The sequence below is a fragment of the Chrysemys picta genome, chromosome 13 (genome assembly GCF_011386835.1).
Source record: "Chrysemys picta bellii isolate R12L10 chromosome 13, ASM1138683v2, whole genome shotgun sequence".
Lineage (NCBI taxonomy): Eukaryota > Metazoa > Chordata > Testudines > Emydidae > Chrysemys > Chrysemys picta.
This window is the reverse complement of record NC_088803.1, coordinates 8,389,767-8,415,668: the sequence shown is the minus strand read 5'-3', so window position 1 is coordinate 8,415,668 and position 25,902 is coordinate 8,389,767. Positions and strand designations below refer to the sequence as shown.

General features: G+C 52.1%; 2 protein-coding genes across 2 annotated transcripts in view; both read left to right on the top strand.

Annotated features, from left to right (window-relative positions):
- LOC122172861 (Fc receptor-like protein 5) overlaps nucleotides 1-11,852 on the top strand; it is a 30,281-nt gene extending 18,429 nt beyond the window's left edge. The window contains exon 5 of the mRNA XM_065566483.1: nucleotides 11,494-11,852. Coding sequence (XP_065422555.1) covers nucleotides 11,494-11,852 — 359 coding nt within the window. The remainder of the gene's footprint in view (nucleotides 1-11,493) is intronic.
- Nucleotides 1-25,902, top strand: part of LOC135975479 (uncharacterized) — a 500,168-nt gene that overhangs the window by 90,681 nt on the left and 383,585 nt on the right. The window lies entirely within an intron of this gene.

The window sequence follows — 25,902 nt, the reverse complement described above, 5'->3', positions numbered from 1 at the left end:
TCAGCTCTGGCTGCTGCTGAGTTAACAGAGTTTCTAACTAGCTACTCCTGAGGATGTAAAAAGAAAAAAAAAAAACAGTTCAGCTTGTAAATTCCTTTTACCAGCCGTTTGCTAATTGAACCCTTCTGTTAACAAAGGACCTTGTGAAAAAAACTTAACACCTCTGCCTTCAGGCAAGGAGAGATAAGATATGCATCTATCTACTTTCAGCTCTGCTTTCCAAGCAGCTAGAAGGGAAAAAAAATCTTACTGGCTTTTGGGTTTAAAATGATCCCACCTCTGCCACCATGTGAGGGCTGTATCCCCACTTTGAACTTTAGGGTACAAATGTAGGGGCCTGCATGAAAACTTCTAAGCTTAACTACCAGCTTAGCTCTGGTCCGCTGCCACCATCCCCAGAATTCCCATGCCTGGGAAGCCTTGAGAGACCTTCACCAATTCCCTGGTGAATACAGATCCAAACCCCTTGGATCTTAAAACAAGGAGAAATTAACCATCCCCCCTCCTTCCTCCCACCAACTCCTGGTGAATAAAGATCCAACCCCCTTGGATCTAAAACAAGGAGAAATTAACCATTCCCCTCCTTCCTCCCACCAACTCCTGGTGGATCAAGATCCAAACCCCTTGGATCTTAAAACAAGGAAAAATCAATCAGGTTCTTAAAAAAGAAGGCTTTTAATTAAAGAAAAAGGTAAAAATCATCTCTGTAAAATCAGTATGGAAATTAACCTTACAGGATAATCAAACTTAAAGAGCTCAGAGGACTCCCCTCTAGTCTTAGGTTCAAAGTACAGCAAACAAAGATAAACACTCTAGTAAAAGGTACATTTACAAGTTGAGAAAACAAAGTGAAACTAATACGCCTTGCCTGGCTATTTACTTACAAGTTTGAAATAGGAGAGACTTGTTTAGAAAGATGTGGAGAACCTGGATTGATGTCTGGTCCCTCTCAGTCCCAAGAGCAAACTCACTCCCCAACAAGGAACACAAACAAAAGCCTCCCCCCCCCCCAAGATTTGAAAGTATCTTATGCCCTTATTGGTCCTTTGGGTCAGATGCCAGCCAGGTTACCTGAGCTTCTTAACCCTTTACAGGGAAAAGGATTTTGGAGTCTCTGGCCAGGAGGGATTTTATAGTACTGTACACAGGACAGCTGTTACCCTTCCCTTTATAGTTATGACAGGAGGTATCTCCTTGGTCATCCTGGGTCTGCTCTAGGGTATGCAGATTTCCCTTTTTGGTCGGCCAGACCACAGGCCTCTTTTTCTTTTGTTTACAGGCACACGCAGTGTGTCCCTTTTTGCCACAGTGTCGACACACCAGGTCCTTACACCAGCACTCTGATGCCTGGTGACCCGGCTTACCACAGCGGTAACATTCCTGACTCCCCACAGTTTTGTGGGTAGGTTCTTGTGACATCTTATGCACCCTAGGGGATGCACCGATGTATTGTGCCTCCATTGTAGCCAGTTCCATGGAGACCGCAATATGAGCGGCCTTCTGTAAGGTAAGTTGAGCCTCTGTCAATAGGCACTTCCGTATAGCTTCACTGTGCAGGCCACACACTAACCTGTCACGTAGGCGTCATTTAATATCTCCTTAAATTCACAGTGTTCCGCAAGCTTTCTCAAAGTTGCTACAAATTGAACAACTGTTTCATCTTCTTTCTGGTCTCTTTTGTTGAACCTAGATCGTTCAGCAATTACCAGTGGTTTGGGAGAAAAATAGTACCCCACAATGTCACTGTAAGATTCGGGACCGGCTCTAGGCACCAGCAAAGCAAGCAGGTGCTTGGGGAGGCACATTTCCAGGGGCGGCATTCCGGCCAACGTCTTCAAATATTCCAACATCAAGCCCCAGCTCTCCTCGGGCAACAACGTTCCCACCAACCGCCTGGATGTGGCGGGCAGCGGCCCTCCGGCCCACTGCTACAAAGTCTGCCTGACACCGGAGTCCACCAAGAATGACTTCATGTTCCTAAAGCCCTACAGCCCGAGTCCCCCGAGGAACAACGAGAAAGCAACCGAGAACTTGCCAGGGCCGGGAAGGAAGCCCCGAGCAGCCAATAACACCGTCAGTGCCACCAGCCAGGTAACCTTGCGCTGCAGTACAGCCAGTGGGACTCAGGGAGACGCACCGGGAGAGAGTGCCATGAAATACCCCTTCAAGGGTTAGCCCGGCTTCCCCCTTCTTCTCTCCCTCCCCTGCCCCCTTGGAAACGAATCTGAGCCGGGAGAAATCCTTTCATTCAGGCACAACTTTTTAAAGATAATGACCCGACCCTTTGATCAAGTGGCAGTGTCGGAATTAGCACCCGTCGGACAGCAGGCAATTCTCCAGCGCGCTCCTCACCCATGTCAGTTAATGATTTGGGGAACGTCATTTGAAATGAGCGAAAGTAACAGAAAACGCTCCGAAGCAGCAGCCCAGCTCCTAGTAAGACTGAAATACGGAGCATGCCCAGGAAAGCCCAGGGCTGTCTCAGGAGATAACTGTCCCCTGTTGAGGGCTCTCGCTCAGCCTCCGATCGCAGTTGCACAGCCCCGTAGCCTTCCTTCAAGAGACCCAGATGTGATACCGGGGCAGCAAAGGAAGCAGTGGTTTAAGACTCTTGCAATGTCCCTCTCTATTCTGTATTTCCCCTCCGCACATATCCCAGGCACACATTGCAAAGTGCAAACGTATAAAAGCCAAAAAACAGGGGTGGGGGGGCGGCCACATTTTTTTTTGCTTGGGGCAGCAAAAGACCTAGAGCCGGCCCTGGATATAGGGGTGTCCACAGGGGTGCATTCCTCACACCCTGACATGACATACAAGCTCTTGCCTTCTCTTCAATAGCACTGTCCAATCCAGGCCACCAAAAATAGCTTCGTGCAATTTCCTTCATGCGCACTATTCCACAGTGACCGGAATGGAGCTGTTCTAACATCTGTGATCTCAGCGGTGGTGGGATAATGACACGTCTCCCCCACAACAAACAACCAGATTGGATTGATAACACCATCCTCCTGGACATGTAGGTAACAAGGTCGGGTGAGACCAGAGAGGTTCGTTGAGATGTTCCATGCATCACCAGGTCCATAACCTGGGACAATACTGGGTCAACTCGAGTTGCCTTCTTTACCTGAGTAGCTGTGATGGGTGTGCTCTCTACGTGTTCAAAGTAAAAGATTTCCTTCTGGGCAATATCTTAATGGTTGACTGGCAAAGGCAGCCCTGAGAGACCATCTGCATTGCCGTGCAGAGTGGATTTCCGATATTTGATTTCATATGTGTGCGCGGAAAGCAATAATGCCCACCGTTGCATACGACTAGTGGCTAATGGAGGAATGCCTGTGTGTGGTCCAAAAACTGAAGTCAGGGGTCGATGGTCTGTGAGAAGAGTAAACTTCCGTCTGAACAGGTACTGATGAAACTTCCGAATTCCGAAAACGATTCCCAATGCCTCACGTTGGATTTGGGCACAGTTAGTTTCTGCTTTGCTTAGAGCGCGTGAAGCAAAAGCAATAAGTCTCTCTTCTCCCGAAGGCATAATGTGTGACACGACTGCTACCACTCCATAAAGGGACGCATCGTAGGCCAACTGTAGGGGTAAGGATGGCTCAAAGTGCGTCAGAACTTCAGAATTTAGCAATGCATCCTTAGCTAGGTTAAATGGAACATCACAGGCTTCAGTCCACTTCCAGGCCTTGTTCTGCCCAAGGAGTTCGTGAAGTGGTTTTAGCCGTGTGGCTAACTTTGAGATGAACTTTCCATAATAGTTCAATAGTCCTAGAAACGAGCGAAGCTGGCTAACATTTCGAGGAGGGGGAGCCTCCACAATAGCCTTAACCTTGGCAGGGGCCTTACAAAGACCTGTAGCATCAATGATGTGTCCCAAATATTCAACAGAGGGCTGGAAGAATTCACAATTGTCTTTGCAGACTCGCAGTCCATACTCTTCCAGTCTTTGTAAGGTGGCCTCTAAATTCTTTAGGTGACCTTCCTCATTCCTTCCAGTGACCAGGATGTCATCCCGATAACACTGGACTCCTGGCAAGCCACACAAGATCTGGTCCATAGACCTCTGGAACAGGGTAGGCGACAGTATCGATAAAGCCCCTTATGCGTCATAATAGTCAATAGCTCTTGGGACTTTTCATCAACGTGCATCTGTAAATACGCTTGACTCAGATCAATCTTACTGAACTTTTGTCCCCCAGCCAGGCCTGCGAAGAGGTCATCGATGCGGGGAAGCGGGTATTGCTCTGCACACAACACTGGGTTGAAAATGACTTTAAAATCACCGCAAATCCGGAGGGAGCCATCTTTCTTCACTATTGGAACAATAGGAGTTGCCCATGGGCTATGGGTAACTGGTATTAGGACTCCATTTGTGACCAGGCACTCCAGGTCCGCTTTAACCTTCGGCCTGATGGCATATGGCACAGTTCTGGGTTTCAGATATTTTGGTTGACTGTCAGGTTTAATGTTCAATGTCACAGTGATTCCCTTCATACTTCCCAGATCCTCTCCAAAAACAGCAGCATGTTTCCTTAGTACAGTGCTCAGACCGGCTTCTTCTTTAGTCATTTGATGCACTTCTGCCCAGTTCAGCTGGATCTTCCCAAGCCAAGACCTACCCATTAAGGCTGGGTAATTACCTCTCACCACAAACAGTGGCAATTTAACAGCCTGTTCATTGAGCTCCACCTTAACATCAGTAGTGCCCAACATGGGCACAGCTTCTCCCGTATATGTCATAGACTCATAGACTCATAGACTCATAGACTTTAATGTCAGAAGGGACCATTATGATCATCTAGTCTGACCTCCCGCATGATGCAGGCCACAAAAGCTGACCCACCAACTCCTGGAATAATTCTCTCCCTTGACTCAGCTGTTGAAGTCCCAAATCGTGATTTAAAGACTTCAAGTCACAGAGAATCCTCCAGCAAGCGACCCCTACCCCATGCTGCGGAGGAAGGCGAAAAACCTCCAGGGCCTCTGCCAATCTACCCTGGAGGAAAATTCCTTCCCGACCCCAAATATGGCGATCAGCAGAACCCCAAGCATGCGGGCAAGATTCTCCAGCCAGACCCGCATTGACCATTGATACTAATTACCAGCGATGGCACGTTATTGACCTATTGACTAAAATCATGTTATCCCATCAAACCATCCCCTCCATAAACTTATTAAGCTTAAAGTCAGAGAGGTCTTTCGCCCCCACCGTTTCCCTCGGAAGGCTGCTCCAGAACTTCACCCCTCTGACGGTTAGAAACCGTCGTCTAATTTCAAGCCTAAACTTCCCGACCGCCAATTTATATCCATTTGTTCTCGTGTCCACATTAGTACTGAGCTGAAATAATTCCTCTCCCTCCCTGGTATTTATCCCTCTGATATATTTAAAGAGAGCAATCATATCCCCCCTCAGCCTTCTTTTGGTTAGGGTAAACAAACCGAGCTCCTCGAGTCTCCTTTCATACGACAGGTTTTCCATTCCTCGGATCATCCTAGTGGCCCTTCTCTGTACTCGTTCCAGTTTGAGTTCATCCTTTTTAAACATGGGAGACCAGAACTGCACACAGTACTCCAAATGAGGACTCACCAGTGCCTTGTATAACGGAAGCAGCATCTCCTTATCCCTACTAGATATACCTTGCCTAATGCATCCCAAGACCGCATTAGCTTTTTTCACGGCCACGTCTCATTGCCGATTCATAGTCATCCTGCAATCAACCAGGACTCCGAGGTCTTCAGCACAGTTTTTGTTGCTTTAAGCGGAAGATGCTGTAGCTTTTCTTTATACACAGTCTCTGAGACCAGCGAACCGGCTGCAGCAGTGTCCAGTTCCATGCGAATAGGTTTGCCATCCATCAACGGGGTTACCCAGTATTCATGTGAGCCCACTGCCAAAGCCAAAACGTGGAGTGGCTCTTCTTGTGAGGAGGTATCTCCTTGGTCATCCTGGGTCTGCTCTAGGGTATGCAGGGTTCCCTTTTTGGTCAGCCAGACCACAGGCCTCTTTTTCTTTTGTTTACAGGCACACGCAAAGTGTCCCTTTTTGCCACAGTGTCGACACACCAGGTCCTTACACCAGCATTCTGATGCCTGGTGACCCGGCTTACCACAGCGGTAACATTCCTGACTCCCCACAGTTTTGTGGGTAGGTTCTTGTGATACCTTATGCACCCTAGGGGATGACCAATGTATTGTGCCACCATTGTAGTCAGTTCCATGGAGATCGCAATATCAACGGCCTTCTGTAAGGTAAGCTGAGCCCCTGTCAATAGGCGCTTCCGTATAGCTTCACTGTGCAGGCCACACACTAACCTGTCACGTAGGGCGTCATTTAATATCTCCTTAAATTCACAGTGTTCCACAAGCTTTCTCAAAGTTGCTACAAATTGTACAACTGTTTCATCTTCTTTCTGGTCTCTTTTGTTGAACCTAGATCGTTCAGCAATTACTAGTGGTTTGGGAGAAAAATGGTATCCCAGGATTTCCACAATGTCACTGTAAGATTCGGGACTGGCTCTAGGCACCAGCAAAGCAAGCAGATGCTTGGGGAGGCACATTTCCAGGGGTGGCATTCCGGCCAACGTCTTCAAAAATTCCAACATCAATCCCCAGCTCTCCTCGGGCAACAAAGTGCCCACCAACTGCCTGGATGTGGCAAGCAGTGCTACAAAGTCTGCCTGACACCGGAGTCCACCAAGAATGACTTCATGTTCCTAAATCCCTACAGCCCGAGTCCCCCGAGGAACAAGGAGAAAGGCGCCAAGAACTTACCAGGGCCGGGAAGGAAGCCCCGAGCATCCAATAACACCGTCGTTGCCACCAGCCAGGTAACCCTGCACTGCAGTACAGCCGGTGGGGCTCAGGGAGATGCACCTGGAGAGAGTGCCATGAAATACCTCTTCAAGGGTTAGCCCGGCTTCCCCCTTCTTCTCTCCCTCCCCAACTCCCTTGGGAACGAATCTGAGCCGGGAGAAATCCTTTCATTCAGGCACAACTTTTTAAAGATAATGACCCGACCTTTGATCAAGTGGCAGTGTCGGGATTAGCACCCGTCGGACAGCAGGCAATTCTCCAGCACGCTCCTCACCCATGTCAGTGAATGATCTGGGGAACGTCAGGCTCATTTGAAAGGAGGGAAAGGAGCAGAAAGCGCTCAGAAGCAGCAGCCCAGCTCCTAGTAAGACTGAACTACGGAGCGTGCCCAGGAAAGCCAAGGGCTGTCTCAGGAGATAACTGTCCCCCGTTGCGGGCTCTCACTCAGCCTCCGATCGCGGCTGCACAACCCCGTAGCCTTCCTTCAAGAGACCCAGGCGTGACACCGGGGCAGCAAAACACGCGGGGATTTAAGCCTCTGGAAATGTCCCTCTCTAGTCTGTATTTCCCCTCCGCACATATCCCAGGCGCACGAGTTACTCCGGCGCTCTAGTGGCCCATGGGGCTTTTCAGCTCCTCTGTCTCAATAAGAAATTCAGGCAGATACACCCGGCTCAAGCAGATTCAGATGCAGTCGTTGCCCAATGCTGCATCAGTACCGCACCCAGTAACACAAAACAAAACAAAACAACAACATTGCAAAGTGCAAACGTGTAAAAGCCAAAAAAAACGGGGGGGGGGGGGAAATTTTTTTTGTTTGGGGCAGCAAAAGACCTGGAGCCGGCCCTGGTAAGATTTAGTCTCTGGCTTAACAGGGTGCAGTAAGCTGCGTAGCAGGGAGTAGGTCTTTGCCCTACAACACTTAAGAATATTGGCACCTTCTTCTCTTCTGCAATGTCATTTGCAATAACAAAAAGCTCAAAACACTCAGTATATATGGGCCATTGCACTACAGTCTCCTCGAAAGGTTCCAGCGGCCCCGTAAGTGTAGCCATGGTTTTAGTTTCAGTTTCACAGTCAGTGCAAACAAGCCAGTTCTCATCCCCTTCCCGCAGCAAAAAGATTTGTTTGGTTTTTTTGTACCTTAACTTCAACTTCCTTCTGTTACTGGGGCAGCACAGGGATCCCACCCTCGTCGCCACGTTGTTGTATCCTTGGGGGCAACAGTTTTAGGAAGAAATCACTGGAGACACAGAGAGCTGTAAACCTTGGAGCAGCCATTTATTGCCACACACAGAACTAACCAACAGCCAGCCAAAACTGGCTGGGCTATCCCCTAATAATATAACTCAGTTGCCATAGCAACACAAGATTCTATTACCACAACAACCAAATACACAACAAGCCGGGCCCTACTCTTGTGATTACACAATACACCAGGTTCCAGGAGAGGCCATATCTGAAGGACATAAATCCACACCGTGTAGAGGTCAAAGCATAGGGGTTTATTACACACAGCGCTGGCGGAGTGTCACCTGGCTTATCAGGCTCAGAGACACTGTCAATTAATTGATTACAATGAAATATATAGATTTTCCATGGGCGGGGGAAAGTGACGGGGTACGCAGTTCCACACCCCGGGATAGGTTTTGCAGCAAGACAAGATAGCACAATAGCCAATGGTTAAAAGGTTACACAATGTCTCCGCCCATGGTCTCAAGTTAGCAAATTAACATTTGATTAATACTTTGATAAAATGTTATTAGTATAAAATATATATGTTGAATTCTGATTTGGGGTCCATAGGAATGGAGTAAGTCCTTTGATTGTCCGACAGGTACATGTCTAGGGGATAAAGCAAAGAAACAGTGAAAGCATATGAAAATAGAGATTGTCTCCTTTATGTCTTAAGGCAGGGCATTGGTCCCTTGGAAGGGAGGTGGAAGGGTGCCATATCATTATAGTGACATGTGCCAATATTTCATAAACTCAAGGTTGGATCTGTGGGAAGACTGTTTTCCCTTCAGGAGAAACACAATAGGAACAGGGATCCTTTGTTCAATTTGAAACATTGGATGAAACATAATTATTCAGTTATTGCTTCAACATCTGGCATTTCTACTGACCAAGCAGATCTTAGCAAAGGCAATGTTATTTTGTTTACCCCAGCTTTCTCGTAGCTGATCACTATTAGTTAGGCCTCTGGTCTCCAGACCAAACTCTGGACTTCGGGTCTGAAAAAGAGCTGGCACAATCCATATATACCAGGTTGTTATATAACATGCACATGGATTTTAACCCTTCAATATCCATGCTGAGTGACCCTCTCTCAATATCAGTCCAGAATAAGGCCTCTTTCTCTTTGTGTTTAGCCCTGGGCCAACCTACATGATCTCCTACATCACACACAAGTCACACGGTACATTGGGTTGCAGGTCAATGCTGTACTGGGTGCAGTGTGGAGGTATCTAGGGCTGCAACTTCCTCTCCTATTGAGTTGCAGTAAGATCCTGGAGTGCGGCGCGGACCTATGTCAAGATGCAGTGTTATATTGGGGTGTGGTGTGATGCCAGATTGGGGTGCAGGGTCAGATTGGGATGAAGTGGAATTTCCGGGGGCAACTATTACTCCTGTGGGATCCCTCCCTCACTCCAGTTAGCCAGTAATAACCTTCTCTCCGGCATGTCATCCTCCTGGCTCTGTGAGCCCCTTCTCCTGCAGTGAAATCTCACCTGTTGTTTTTTCCAGACACCCCGGTGGCCCCCAACCTGTCCCTGAGCCCTCCCCCCCATGCCAGCTGTACCACTCCAGGGAGTCTGTTATGTTCACGTGTTCAGATCCTCCCAGTGATCACACTGTTACAAGATTCCAGTTCTCCAGAGCTGCTGGAAAGATTATTTCATCCGGTAACAGTGACACGCACATCCTGAGCTATATAACAGAAAGACACCAGATCATACACCTGTGCATACTAGGTAGAGCCATCAGGTGGTAGGATGAAATCTGTGGAGATTTCCACTGTTTTCCACTGTGATGTGTGAGCTCTGAGCTGTCTCCATCTTCTCTTGGAGTAGGTACATTCTCGAGACACCCCATTTCCTTTGTGGAATCCAGGACCTGCAGCCACACACACACACATATACAAATTCAGACACACAAACACATGGATCTCTACTGAATGCCAGTCCCCCAAATCCTTTCCCCCACCTCCAGCTGAGCTCCTTTCTCCAACATCCCCAGATGGACAGCGTGGGGTGACAAGGACGATGGGAATGGGGCTGTCGGGGTTCCCTCAATGATCCTCCCAGCCACAGCTTCCCAGCCTCTGCCCAGTTACAGCTGGAGAGAGAACATAGAGACTTTGGTGGCTGTACAAGTACCATCAAAGGCCCTCCCCATCCCCGCTCCTCAGCCACTTCTCCCTGGCAAAATCTACACCAGGGTTATTTCCTAGAGCGGCCGGGAGCTGGTCACCCACCTAGACACCACAGCGATCAGCATCCCATATACCCCAGTGGTGGCAGACTGGAGGTGTGGTTTGGACACTGAACTGGGTCTCAGTGGGTCTGGGTCCAATTTATACTGCTAGGTAGTGCCATGGCAGACTTTATGGGAAGCCCTGAGCCAGATGTGCCTTGACAATTCAACAGTGCGCTGGGACTTGGAGAGGGACCAGTTCCCATCCCTGCCACAGACTCTCCCCATGACCTTGAATCAGTCACTTCCCTTGCGGATCTCCAAGGAGACTAAGGGTGTTTGAATCCAAAATCCCACTGAGATTTGTTGGGGTCCTAACTCCTTTAAGCTCATGATGAACTCTGGGCCTCAGTTTCCCCCATTAAAATGGTGATAATTCCTCCTCCTTGACTCTCAGGGGTGGGGTGATGGCACATACACATACAAACATGCCAGGGTGTGAGGAGCCATCTTACCTCTAGATTTGGCCCTGCGGCGAGTACTGCTGGAATCCTGCATCAAGTTCTTGTCTTCACCATTCAAGGAGGGTGATAAATTAGAGAGGGGGCAGGGCAGGGTTAGGGTTATGATTAAACAGTTGCAAAATCAGCCTTAGAGTGAGAGACTCCAGGAGCTCGAGCTGTTTAGCGTAACAACGAGAAGGTTCCTATCTGGGGAACAGAAATTTGATAATCGACGGCTCTTCAATTGAACAGACAAAGAACGAACATAATCCAAAGGTTGGGAGCTGAAGCTAGACAAATGCAGAATAGAAATAAGGCACAGATTTTAGCAGTGAGGGGAATTAAACCCTGGGAGAATTCCCCAGGTGTTGTGGTGAATTCTGCAGCACTGGTGATTTCTGAATCAAGCCTGAATGTTTCTCTCAGAGATCTGCTCTAGGTCACAGAGGAATCAATTCAGGGAAGTCCTAGGGCCTGGGTGACACAGGAGGTCGGACTCCATGATCACAATGGTCCCTTCTGGCCTTGGGAGCTATGAAAAGATCTCGGGGAGGGGGAGGGGGAAGAAGAGAGAGAGAGAGAGACGGGCCGTTATTTATTTGCCCTGGTGTATTTCCCAGCATGTGGGGCGGGTGCTGGGCAGTGAGATGAGGCTGTTTTGTGATCATGGCTGTCCAGGATTTATCTCTTCCCCCTTCTCCCTTCTCATTCTATCATGGCCTCTCCCTCTGCATTGACCCCTCTGTCTCTGTTCTAGATCCCCCGCCGGCCCCCACACTCTCTCTGGACACCAGGTACACAGTGTATGTCCCAGGGGAGCGGGTTACCCTCACATGCTCGGCTCCTGGGCGTGAGCTGGTTTCGGGATACAGATTCTTCTATCAAGGGCAGCAGGATCCCAGCACAGTCCAACATCCGAATGAAGGTGCTCGGCTGGAGCTCACAGCTGCGAAGGGAAATGCTGGGACATACACCTGTGCGTACTGGAGATGGGAATCTAATCGAGAGATCTCATCTAGGAACAGCAGCTCCGTCTCCATCAGAGTGACAGGTGAGCCCCTGATTTTCCTGCTGTTCGATGGGAGAGTCTCTAGGGATCTGATGCCCACCCTGTGACAGAGCCTCAGGTGCGGTGCTCTAGAGCCGCTCTGGAGCAGTCCCTGGGAGGGCCCCTTCCCTGTGTCAGCCCCCGTAGGGTCACAGTCTCACTAGGGGCCTTTTGGCTGCAGCACCTCCTGGGAGTGAACCTTGGAGCCTTCAGCACCCCTGGGTCACACCTCGAGCTCCCCGCAGCGACACCACCTCATTGCGCACCTGAGACAGACACTTGCACACCCAAAGGGAGCAACGCGCCCCCACCTTCCTTAAACTGCAGTGACTCTCAGCGAGTGCGGTAACAGCAGGAGGTTTATTGGCTATTTCGGAACCAGCGTAGAAAGTCCTTAGTTACCGTAGAAAACAGAAAGTTACAGTAAAGTCCATCTGGGTCAGTCCAGAGTCCAGAATCCTCTGACCCCTCTGTAGTCCCAGTCCCTGAGCGTCTTCTCCTTCCAGCAGCCCACACTTAGCAACCCCACCGGGCCCCTCCTCAGTGCTTTGTTCTTGTTACTGTGGAAACCTTGTCACCTGACCCTTCTCCTTAGGCCTTTGTTCTCCAGCTGGTCACAGCCCACTGCCTTCCTGCAGAGGGTGGGCCATGCATGCTCGTTAGTTGCTAGGCATGAAATGTCTGGGAAATTGGAGTGGCCATTGACTTCTTAGGTTCTTCATCACTATGGGGCCTGATACCCGAGGCCGCTAAGCATCAGCCACACCCGATATCTGGGTCTCTGCCAATAGGGGAAGCTGAGGCAGGCACCGTATTAATAGAAAATTGCCATATGGACACACACACCCCCTACACCTCAGCTTTACTCCCTACCGCTAGTCAGGGCCACTCCCCACATCTCAGACACTCTGTGGTGGGTAGGGGGGTCCCACCTGATGAGCAAAAATGGGCACTGAGAGGGCACCGCTGTGGGGTAGCTCCAGCACTGGGGTCCCAGGTGGGCACTGCTCTGGGGAAGCTCACAGCGCTGGAGGCCTGGCTGGGCACTGTCAGGGCCACCCACTGTGAATCTTCATCCCTGCAGCTGCCTGGATTCCTCAGTCATGATTTCTATCAGGAGAGGGATTGGTTCCTGTCATGTTACCCTGATCCCCTGCTGGCACCAATACGCCAGGATCCTCTGCTGCCTTCGTGTATCAGAGGGGAAGGTGCTACCCTGAGGTGCTCGGCATTCGATACATAGGATACAAATTCTTCTCTCAAAGCAGGGATTAGGTCTCTGAAGCAGGGTCGGTGCAAGGATATTTTGTGCCCTCGGCGAAACTTCCACCTTCCCTCCCCCTCCCCTGCACATCAGTTCATTGAGGGCCAAATCCCAATCAGCCTTTGTAGACCCCAGGGGCCAGCCTGCCCAGGGGCTGCTCCCCAGACCAGGTTCCCCCCTCCCCGCCCCCTGAACTCCCCTGGAGGGTGCACAGCCCCGCGCGAGCCCTCCTCACCCCACCCCGGCAGCCCCCGCCCCGAGTTCACTCACTGGCTTTGCTGGGCTTGGGCCGCTGCAGCAGCTTGGCAGGGAGGAGCTGCCGTCCGGAGGCACTGGAGAGCCAGAGCGTCGGCGGCGAGCCCCAGCCATGGAGGAGCCGGCGCGGTGCAGGGGGGCAGCAGCCCTGCAAAGGCGGCAGCACGGCTAGCGGGGAGCAGCCGTGCCCCCCCGCCCCTCCTGCCCAGGCTGTGGCCTGGCGCCCCACCCCGGGGCTCCTGGAGGCTGCAGCAGATGCATGTGGGCGCCAGCGCCCATACGCCCCCCGGCTTACCCCTCGCCACGCTCAGGCTCTGCAGCTCCCGGGCGTGTGAGGTGCCAGGGCTCCGCTTTTTGGCGCCCACAACCACTTGGCACCCTAGCGACTGCCTAGTTCACCTCGTGGTTGCACCAGCCCTGCTCTGAAGAGGTCCCTGCTCCCGGTGGAGATTCGCACAGCTGAGACAGAGACCATCGGTCCCTTACCCCTACTGTGCACTGGGCAACCCAGTCCAGCCAGCGGATCCCACACAAAGTGTCCCTGCCTCCAGCTGGGTAACATGTGGGCACAGTGCAGGGTTGGGGCTCAGCGAGATACAGGGGAGCAGTGAGAGGAAACGCCGTGAGTGAAAAAATTCACCCTCCCTTCCCCACATCCACCCTGGCTTCCTCATTTCTGTGCAGTACTTTCTAGCTGTCACGGAGTGTGGGGAAGTCAGGGTCCTGCACCCCCCTCTTCCTGGGATTCACCGTGACTCTCAGCCAGCCAGTAACACAGAAGGTTTATTAGATGACAGGAACACAGTCTCAAGCAGAGCTTGTAGGTACAACCAGGACCCCTCAGCCAGGTCCCTCTGGGGGGGAGGGGAGGGAGCATAGACCCCAACCCTGGGGTTTCCCTTCATTTCCCCAGCCAGCTTCAAACTGAAACTCCCCTGCAGCCCTCTCCTTCCACCCTCCCCCGGCTCCTCCTCCAGCCTTTGTCCAGTTTCCCAGGCAAAGGTGTCACCTGGCCCCATCCCCCTCCCAGCTCAGGTTACAGGGTCAGGTATTGTCTCTCAAATAAAGTCATCCCCTATGCAGGTAGTCCCAGTAAACCAAGACAACATTCCCAGGTCAGTCCACCCCACTCCCTACTGCGTCATATTAGCTACTGCTAGGCAGGTCTCATGGTTGGCTGACAGGTTCTCCTCCCTCTTCTCCCTCTGCCCCCAGAATGGAGAACGTGGGGTGAATACCCTGTCGGGAATAGGGGTTTTGGGGTTGAACCATCTGCATCAGCAACCCTTCCCCCCTTCAATGCTCTTTCTGCACCCCACTTCCACCAGCATGGAGAGTGTGGGGTAGTGAGAGCCCAGCCCCACAACTCCCTAGGGTGAGCGTGTTACTGGCTGAGACTCCAACACCCACCGAACAGGAGTAGAGAGTCCAGCAGAGACCGGAGGCTTCTCATTTCTTGGTGGGATCCCATCCCAATTGTCCCCCTCCCCTCTCCCATCCAGGGGGATGGGGATTGGAGCTCAGACACTGGGAGAGGATCTAGCCAGGCTGTGCTGGGCCCAGCAGGTCCTGGGGAGGGGGCGCTGTTCCCACAAGTTTACCTGAGATCTCCCCCATGTATATCTGCCATCAAGTATGGCACAGGCACTGGGGCACAAGACAGGGAGGTGGGACTAGGTTGAGGCCCTGGGTTGGGGGCCTTGTTCCCCCACCTGCTCTTCCCTTCACTCCCTGGGGGTCTCTCCCCTGCCTCTGTTCCAGACTCACTGCCGGCCCCCAGGCTCTCTCTGTGCCCCCCACCCCCACATGTATCTCAAGGGGAGACGCTCACTCTCATGTGCTCAGTTCCCGGGGCTGTCTGAGGGATGAAATCCAGGTTCTACCTGCACTTGGGTGAAATCCCCAAACCCAGTAATCATGACCAGATGGAAATCAAGGCTGAGCCAGGGTCCTACTCCTGTGACCTCAAAATAAACCAGGCTCCAGGAGAGGCCATATCCATGCGGAGTGACCCTCTCTCAATATCACTGCTGGGTGAGGCCTCTTTTGCCTTGTGTTTAGCCCTGGGCCTGACCTACATGATCTCCTACATCACACACAAGTCACGCGGTACATTGGGTTGCAGGTCGATGACGTACTGGGTTCAGTGGGGAAATATCAAGGGCTGCAACTTCCTCTCCTATTGGGTTGCAGTAAGATCCTGGGGTGTGGCGTGCTTCTAAGTCGGGGTGCAGTGTAATATTGGGGTCTGGTTTGATGCTAGATTGGGGTGCAGGGTCAGGTTGGGGTGCAGTGGAATTGCCGGGGGCAACTATTTCTCCTGTGGGTATCCCCACCTCGCTCCAGTTAGCCAGTAATAACCTTCTCCCCCGTCATCTCAGTGCTTTGTCAGGGTGCAGTGTAATATTGAGGTGTGGTGTGATGCTAGATTGGGGTGCAGGGTCAGGTTGGGGTGCAGTGGAATTGCTGGGGGCAACTATTTCTCCTGTGGGTATCCTTCTCCCCTCGCTCCAGTTAGCCAGTAACAACCTTCTCCCCCGGCAACTCAGTGCTATGTCAGGGTGCAGTGTAATATTGGGGTGTGATGTTAGATTGGGTGCATGGTCAGACTGGGGTGCAGTGGAATTGCCGGGGGCAACAATTCCTCTATGGGTATCAGTTCATAGCAGGATTTGATCATCTGGATGTTTAATTGAAACCGAGATTTAGGGCCAGAACTGTAACATTCGTCAGTATCATAGAAACATCGAGATTGAAAAATCACCAGTGATGGCGCAACCCTCTGCCCCTATCTGGGTGCCGGGAGCCAGGACGTAGAGGGTCTGGCCTGATTGTCTGAGCAGGGCCGGAACTAGGAACAAGTTCGGAGCAAGGCAGGAAGCAGGATGGGAGCGGAGCAGGAACAGGGCTGGAGACAGTTTTCAGGAGCCAGGCAAAGAGCAGGGTCCCACGCAGCAGCAGGACGTCACAGCTGCTCTGACGGCCCCCGGCCAGGTCATTTCCTGGTTTAGGTAATGGTGACCCCAAGCCTTGGGTATCCCGTTGGCCTGACATGCCAGCATTACTGGCAGCTGCTTCATCTGTCTCCCTTGGTGATGAAGAGGGAGCGTCAGAGACCCTGGTTCCCCCCTGCCGTGGGATCCAGACCTGCCCACTCAAGGACCCCACTCTCAGGTCCTTAGGACGGGTCCCAGTGCGCTTCATGCGTCTCAATCCCTCCACCCTGGCACCACTGGAGCCCTTTGGAAGGGGGGCACCAGAACTGTGCAGAGCAGCTTGGGATGAAGTGGAGGCGGGAGAATCCATGGGTGTGGCTGGCTGAGGGGGCAGGAACTTATTTCATACTGGGGGGGTTATTATTTACTTGAGTAGGACGTCGTTTCTAAAGAACATTCTCGCTACCCTCCCCCACCCCCCTTCAGTCCGTCCATCTGCCCCCAAACTCACTCTGAGCTCACAGTACTTGATATTCACAAGTGGTGAATCTGTGACCCTGACATGGTCAGACCCCCTGTCTCCTGCTGTTTGCTCACCCTGTGGCTGGGTATCTCTGTTCCAAGTACCGGGTGTGACACAGCTCAGTTTCTCAGCTCTAGATGGGCCCGTTCACTGGGTCAGTTTCAACCCCGTCTCTGCTCAGTGTCACTCCCTGGGTCTCTGGATCCCCTGGTGTGTCTGGAGGGGGCATAGGTGGTACTTTGGGGTTTGGGGGCTGCCAGTCAATAGTAACATCTGAAAGCTTAGGGAGGTTTAATGAAACAAACTCCAAATCTCCCCCATCTATGGTCTCTGTCAGGCCCTGGTGTCATAGAATCATAGAATATCAGGGTTGGAAGGGACCTCAGGAGGTATCTAGTCCAACCCCCTGCTAAATCATCCCAGCCAGGGCTTTGTCAAGCCTGACCTTAAAAACCTCTAAGGAAGGAGATTCTAGCACTTCTCTAGGTAACCCATTCCAGTGCTTCAACACCCTCCTAGTGAAAAAGTTTTTCCCAATATCCAACCTAAACCTCCCCCAGACAGGCCGAGGTGGGGTTGGGCTCCCCAACAGCAGGGAGAGGCTCCCAGCTGATCAGTAAATTTGTCATTTAGAGGGCACTTCTTGGGGAAGCTCACAGCCCTGGGCACTGCTGTGGGGAGCTTGCTACATTGTCCATTCTAAGCCTCCAGAACTAGCACTTCATTCATGATTATCATCAGGAGATGGATCAGTTAATAGCATCATACCCAGTCCCCATGTTGACACCAATACACCGGAGAGGGATAATCCACTGTCTCCTGCTGGGTAACATGTGGGCACAGTGCGGGGTTGGAGCTCAGTGAGGTACAGGGGTACAGGGAGTTTCCCATGGAGAAGTTTCCATCCTCCTCTAATTCCTGAGATGAATTTGACCTGGTAACATCTGCCCCTCACCTCCCAGGCCTTCCAGAGCTCCTGGCCAGGTCGGACCTTCTGTATCTAACCCTGACCCCTGTTTTCCAGACCCCCCTGTGGCCCCGTCCCTCTCCCTGAGTCCTGATCTCCCCGGGGACCTGCCCAGTGAGCCTGTTCCCATCACATGCTGGGCTGCCCCTGGGGTCACAAAGCTGAAGTATCCAATTCAACATGGTGGGGGCATGGAGCACCTCAGCTGGGGGCTCATTCAGGGGCAGCTTCACCCATCCCTAGCGCATTGCACAGCTGGGGGGCTCTGGGTTCAGCACCTGTCTGTACCGGGTACCCCGATCCGGCCGGGAGATCCATGTTGGGAAAAGCCAGTCCCTCTCCACCAACCTGGATACGGACCTGGGCATCCAACATGGTCAGTGATCAGTACGACCTACCCAGCAGAGAGCACGTGTGATGCTCCCCGAGGACACCCAGGGCTCTGCGGCATGTTCCTACCATCTGCCTTTAGCGTGAGGAAGCCTGGTCTGTGCTTGCTGGAGGCAGCTCCCTGACTGCCTGGTCTCAGCCGCACAAGTCCTCCCCTCCCCACCCCTGCAGGCTGAGCTGGCCCTGGGCAGGAGCTGCCCCCTCAGGTACCAAGGAGGGGACGCTGGGCCCATTGGGTTTCCTGGCAGTGAGATCTCTGCTGCTCCGTGTTTGCATGGCTCAGCGCGTAACATCTGCCCCTCAACTCCCAGGTCCTTCCAGAGATCTCTGCCGGGTGAGACCTTCTTCTGTATCTAACGCTGACCCCTGTTTTCCAGACCTGTCTGTGGCCCTGTCCCTCTCCCTGAGCTCTGATCTCCCCGGGTTCCCCCCTGGAGAGCCAATTCCCTTCACAGGCTGGGCTACCTCGGGGATCACCAACTTGCACGATTCCAATGTGACAAGCTCTCAAGCTCCTGTTCCCCCTCTTAGTGCCAGTGCAGGGTAAATATCCATCACATGGGGTCAAGGTTTGGGGACTGGAAACCCTCCCCATCCCCGTCACTCCCCGTATGTTCAAACGCTCCCTGTGATGCAGCAAAAACATTAGTTAAAACACACCCCAAGGCCCCAGTGGAACCAGGGCTGGTTTCAGAGTCTTCGCTGTGAATGAGCGAGATCCCAGCTGGTGAGAATCAGCAAACTCTCCAAAGGAGCCTATAGGTACAGTTAGATCAATGTAAATGCACCTGGAGCCAGCTGGCATGTGTGGTGAACCCCGGCTATACCCAAGGCTCTGAGGCATGTCGCTAACATCTGCCCTGCGCTGGTCTGTGCCTGCTGGGGGCAGCTCCCTGACACCCCCAGCCTCAACCGCACAAGTCCTCCCCTCCCCACCCCTGCTGGCTGAGGTGGCCCTGGGCAGGAGCTGCCCCCTGAGGTACCAAGGAGAGGACACTGCTCCCACTGGCTTTCCCAGCAGTGAGATCTCTGCTGCTCAGTGTTTGCATGGCCCGGTGGGGATGTGGTCCCTGGGCACTGAGCTGGGGTTGGCTGGGGTCTGTGTCCAGGATCCCTCCTTCTTCTGTTCTTTCATTGGCCCTTCCTCCGCTTCTGTGTCACCAGCCGCCCAAGTAGCCATCTCCTCCCCCGACCCCCTTGTCTTTTCCAGCCCCCGTCCCAGCTCCCTGGGTCACTGTGTCCCTGCAGCAGCCTGTCTATGTAACTGGAGAAGCTGCCTGATTTCCAATCTGGCTGACTATCAGACAGCAGCACAAGATATGGCTGCTCAACTAGCCCAAGAATATACAGATCTGGATTTTCAACATGGCCGCCTTGCGCCTCTACCCTCTGGGACGGTAGAATCCCAGCAGGGCCACCCAGCTCTCAAACAGTATGTCCAGAGGGGGCGGGATCGCCAGATGCCCTGGGTCCTCCCTATCTACAGAGGGCTCCAGGGATATCAGGGGCTGGGACATTAGTAACAGAGATATAACAAAAAACAAGTCATGTCCTGGTGACGCCGGCCTCCTTCTGATCCCACATCTGAGACCCATACAGTATCTGAAGGACGAAATCCCCATCCCCTAGCCCAGTTCTTGCTCATTTCTGTGGGGAGACCCTTAGGATCCTGAGATGAAACAAGAGGCTCTGGAGAAAGGACATAGGTCAGCTCTGAATAAATGGAATGCTAGGCACCATCTCCACATTTCCCACTGCCATGTCCCTGCTGACCCCTCCCATTTCCTGCTCCCCACAGATCACCCTCCCCAGCCAGCGCTGAGTGTGGATCCCCCGTCTGGAGCGGTGAGCGAAGGGATCCACCTTCTCATGACCTGCACGGCCTCCAGGGAGGCCGGTCAGCGGAGGTTTCACTTCTACAAGGACAGAGCCGAGCTCATCCCTGGGGACGTGGGGTCTGAGATCAACACGACAGATCCCAGGACTGTCTCTATGAACACCTCTGTGCTCAGAATGCTGCTGGCCAGTTCAAATAACGCCGGGGAATTCACCTGTGGGTACGAGGAGAATGTGGGTGGGAGATGGATCCCGTCCCCCAGGAGCCGGGCCGTGACTGTCACTGGGAACGTCACAGTGTCAGGTGAGGTGACTCTTGGCTATTAACATCTCCCTAGACAAATTCACCCTCTTAACCCCACATACTCGTGCCCAGTTCCCTTGATGTCCAAATGAGGACAGGGCAGGTCACGGCAGTGTTGGAGGACAGGCAGACAGGAGGGGGACAGACACACCGATGGGAAGAATCAGAAATCGGTGTCCACCAGTGTAAGAGAGAAGGGCTATGGGTGGGTTTCACATCTCAGCTGGATGGCTTCTGAGATCCAGGGGAGTTCATCACAAGTCTTAGAGGCACAGACACACGGACATCATGTGCATTGCGCTCAGCAGTGATGTTAACCTGCTGGTTCCATTCGAGCTTCTCCTCTCTCTGCAGCTCGCAGCTTCCTCTGGGTGCAGGAGCTGGCAGTAGGTGGTTCCTTCTTCCTCATTAATGGTCTCATCTTCCTCGTCTCCCACTGCTGCTTCTAGATCCAGGTAACTGGCTTCCTCTGTGAAGGGGGCCCTTCATTCTGTGTCTTGGATTCTCTCCACAAGGTGACCCGTTTGATCTGCAATCTCTCCCCTTCAATTACAGCCTGGAGGGGGAGGTTCTGGTGGAAAGTCCAAGTGTGAGATCTGAGAAACATCCACAGGATCTGAAAAGGCTGTGGGAACCATGAACACTTCAGCAACCAAGCGAAATGCAGCTGTATCCGGAGTGGGGCATGGCCGCTGTTTCACAGCTGCACAACCCTTGTGCACAGAATTTGCTTGCGCAGTGTGAACCCAGCCACCCCTGTATTCACACCGTACAAGAGGTTGTAATGACGTGTGTACAAACTCTGCCTTGCGAGGTATCATTTCAAACTCCCACCACACTGGTCAATAATATCACTGTGCAGTATAGGGGAGAACACTGCAGCTGGAGATATGGCTGACCTGTGTGAGTCTGTTTTAAAGCCTGTATTTGAACACAGGGGAACCAGGTCTGCCCAGGGCTTGAATAGAAATGAAGCCGGGTGACCAGTGACAAGAGAATTAGGATGTACATGAGTGTTAAACAAAGCCATCGAGCCACCAAGGAGAGGAGGGGACGACTCAGCTATCGACAGGGCGGGAGAAGGCACCCCCAGGAGACCTTCCTTCTTGAAGCACTGTCAATGAACACAGAGAGACATGCTCTCCTGGACTATAGAGAGAGGGGCAGTGAACCCCCAAATTCTCTTCTCCCTAAGACAACAAGGGAAACCAGCACCTCACACTTCCCAGGAAGGTCAGGATTGAGAACCAGTTGCCCAGGCCAGACCAAGAGTAACCGGAAAGTGAAATCACCTTCAACGCAGACTGTGCCTTGTTGCCTTGAGTTTGAGCCTTTCAGCTGTATGTTTTCACTTTGATTTACTTGTAACTGTCTCTAACTTGGTTTCTTTTCACTTGGCATTGCATAACCCATGGCCTCTTGTTAATAAACTTGGTTTATTTCAATCTAAACCAACCCAGGGCTGGTTTGAATTCAAGGCACTGGTAACTCCAGTTAATGTGGGGAGCAGCTGGGGATTGTCTCTTAAACGGAGCAGGAGAACCTTATTATTTCTCTGGATGCTGCAGGAGAGGGCTGGACATTTCAGAGCAGACGGTTTGGGGGAAATTGAGGCTGAGGGGATGTTGGGGTTCTTTGGCTAGCAGTAACCCAGGCTGCTGGGGACCAGGGCATGGGAGGTACCAAGCAGGCTGCTGGAGTCGGTGTTGCTAAACCAGGGCTGTTGATCGCAGACACTCAGTAAATGTTTGTCTGCTGGCCAGGAATGTCCAGACAGGGAGCTGCAGCAGCCGAGCATTTCAAGGCAGCAGGGTTACAGGGCAGGTGGTTTTGGATCAAATCCCAAAACGTGACACCCAGCACTTCCATTCAGCCCCTCTCCTGTGGGGCAGAGCAGATTTTCTGCCATGTCAGTGAGCAGCGATCCCAGCCAACATTGACCCATGCACCCCCCCAGTGTAGGACACCGGAGCTGTTGTAAAAAGGCGCAGACCTTTATCCATGAGCTCAGCAGAGTGAGATTTCTGTACCCAGTGGAAGAGGAGGTGGGAATTTTGGGGACAAGACGAGCCAGTGGGTATTTAACGACCCTGCATGTTATTAGCTTCTGTGCACACCTTCCACGAGGTGACAAGTCCAGCAGCACAGTGCCCCTAAGGAGACACTCACGCCCCTTCCTGAAGCACAGCGCCCTCTAGCACAGTGCAGGGCATGGCAGCCAGCACTGCCTGCCAGGGGAGAGCACCCCCTGCTAATCCCCTGCCTTGCTCCCTGTGCCACCCACGGCACCCCCAGGGCAATACAGTGAACATGGTTGGGGTCACCCAGTGTTGCTGAGCATGAGAGATTGGAGTGGATCACAGATCACAAGGCAGGACATTGTGGGAAATGGAGTCCCAAGAGTTGGTGACCCTTCACTGCTCCTTGTGCTACTGTCTTCTGGGGATTGCAAGAGGCCCGCAGGCAGAGCCCACAGGGGCTGTAGGAGAACAGTGACATTCTCTGGCACCCTCCATCTCTGTGACATTCCATTGGTTTGACTGAAGGTTCGTGATGAAGAGTTGTCTCCGGTCCTCCCTTTTGTTCTTTTGAGGCAGCCAGCAGGGGACTGGGAACCAGGTCTCCTGGGCTCTATTCTGGACTCTGGGAGTGGGGTGGAGTCTCATGGGTTCGAGCAAAGGGGAGCTCAGAGTCAGAAAGCCTCTGTTCTAATCCCAGCTCTGGCAGGGAAGTGGGAGCCAGTGGGTTGGAGATGGGAATAACACATCCGTTAACCTTTCCAGCCCACTTTGGTTGCTGTTCTCTTTTATGCTTTTTCCTACTGCAAAATGTCCACAAAGCTTGGAAAATTACATCCATGGTGTTTATGGGCCATGCAAGGGAAGACAAAGAAAATCCCTAAAGCTCTTTGTCACTGGGTTCATCGAAATCTCTGCCTCGTACGAAGGCTTGAAACTCACAACGCTCAGAGCGCAGAACCGGAGAGCAAAGCCGCAGCATGTTCAACGCTGGTCTCTAGACGGCAGGTTCACAATGAACTGAAAATGATGGATTTTCTCATCAGGGGACATGAAAATTTCACCCTGGCAAAACGGTCTGTCCCCAGGCCAAGAGTCTGGCTGCGTGGGGAAGAGGGGACTCACCGCTGGAGCTTCCCCTTGTGGCAGATTTCAAAATCTCCACAATTTACTCCTGGCTACATGAGACCTCCCCCGTCTGTCTCCCAATAGGAAGTCCCCAGGGCTAACCTAATTTCTTCCCACAAGTCACAGACAGGTGCAAAAGGAGAAACATTTCCTTCTCTCAGTGGAGTTCCTCAGGGTTTGGTTTTGGGACCCATTTTATTTAATCTATTTATAACTGACCTCGGAACCGATTGCAGGAGTGGACTGATAAAGTTTGCGGATGATACGAAGGTGGGAGGCATTGCCAATTCGGAGGAGGATAGGGATATTCTGCAGGGAGACTTGAATGAGCTTGTGAATTGGAGTATCAGAAATAGGATGAAATTTAATAGTGAAAAGTGTAAAGTGATGCATTTAGGGATGACTAACAACAATTTTAGTTACAAGCTGGGGACGCATTGGTTAGAAGTAACGGAAGAGGAGAAGGACCTAGGGGTTCTTGTAGATTGCAGGATGACTATGAGTTGACAATGTGACGTGGCGGTGAAAAAAGCCAATGCGGTCTTGGGATGCATTAGGCGAGGTATATCTAGTAGGGATAAGGAGGTTCTGCTTCCGTTGTACAAGGCGCTGGTGAGACCTCATTTGGAGTACTGTATGCAGTTCTGGTCTCCCATGTTTAAAAAAGATGAACTAAAATTGGAATGGGTGCAGAGAAGGGCCACTAGGATGATCTGAGGAATGGAAAATCTGTTGTATGAAAGGAGACTAGAGGAGCTCGGGCTGTTTAGTCTGACAAAACGAAGGCTGAGGGGGGATATGATTGCTCTCTTTAAATATATCAGAGGGATAAATACCAGGGAGGGAGAGGAATTATTCCAGCTTAGTACTAATGTGGACACGAGAACGAATGGATATAAACTGGCCGTGGGGAAGTTTAGGCTTGAAATTAGACGAAGGTTTCTGACCGTCAGAGGGGTGAAATATTGGAACGGTCTTCCAAGGGAAACGGTGGGGGCGAGGGACCTGTCTGGTTTTAAGATTAAATTAGATAAGTTTATGGAGGGAATGGTTTAATGGTAAAACATAATTGGTGGGGAATACCGAGCAATAGCAGGTAAATAGTATAATGACTAACAAGGGTCAGGCTGGAGACTCTTGCCCACATGCTCGGGGTCTTACTGATTGCCATATTTGGGGTCGGGAAGGAATTTTCCTCCAGGGTAGATTGGCTGAGGCCCTGGAGGTTTTTCGCCTTCCTCCGCAGCATGGGGCAGGGATCACTAGCAGGAGGGTTCTCTGCAAATTGAAGTCACCAAGACACAGGATTTGGGACTTCATCAGCAGAGTCAAGGGAAGGGTAGGGACGGTTTTGTGGCCTGCAGCATGCAGGGGGTCAGACCAGATGATCATAATGGTCCCTTCTGACCTTAAAGTCTATGAGTCTATGAGTCTATGAGTTTGGATTCAGTGAACTGTGCCAGCCCCCCACCGGTTTATCTGCTGGGCTGTGTTAGTTAGCAGATTGATCCCTGTCCATTCGAGGTCCTGGGGTTCTCAATAATGTAAACCAGGTAACGATCAACAGAGGGTCCTGTGGCACCTTTGAGACTAACAGAAGTACTGGGAGCATAAGCTTTCGTGGGTAAGAACCTCACTTCTTCAGATGCAAGTGGTAACGATGTGTCTAATGCAGGAGTTCTCCAACTTCACTGCACTCCGACCCCCTTCTGACAACAACAATTACTACGCGACCCCAGGTGGGGGGACCGAAGCCTGAGCTCTCTCGTACCCCAGGTGTGGGGGGAAAGCCAAAGTCCGAGTCCCCCCACCCTGCGTGGGGAGGCCAAAATCGAAGCCCAAGGGCTTCAGCCCCAGACAAGGGGCTTGCAACCTGAGCTTGACTGCCTAGGGCTGAGGCCCTCAGGCTTTGGCTTCGGCCTCAGTCAGTGGGGCTCGGGCTTTAACTTTGGCCCCAGGCCCCAGCAAGTCTAAGCCAGCCCTGGTGACCCCATTAAAATGGGGTTGCAACTCACTTTGGGGTCCTGACCCACAGCGTGAGAACCGCCTCCCTGCCCACCACTTTTTGTACCCTCTCTCCCCTACCTCAGTGGGCTGTAACCAGCGACAGGAACATTCCAGTCATACCCATCGTCCCCCCGGGTTTCCCCATTTCCCCTCCCCAGGGAGAATTTCCATCTCCTCTTCCTTATTGCCCAGATTCCGCTGCCAAGAGCAGTGTTGCTTCCCTTCACGAGTGATCTCCTGCAGGGCACATACTCCACAGCACAGCATTCCCCTGCGTCCACACTGGTGTTCCTGGCTTACAGATAACCCAACCTGCAGTGAGAGACTCCATCTCCCGTGTCCCTTTCTTCCCTCCACTGCAAGGTGCTGGGGGAGAAAGAGAACATGTCCCGAGGGCTGAGGCCCCATGGGATTGCTGGCGTTGTGCCCTCAGGCCTGGAGCATTTAGAGCAGAAATCCCTGGGGGAGTTAATGTTGCTCTAAAAAGAGC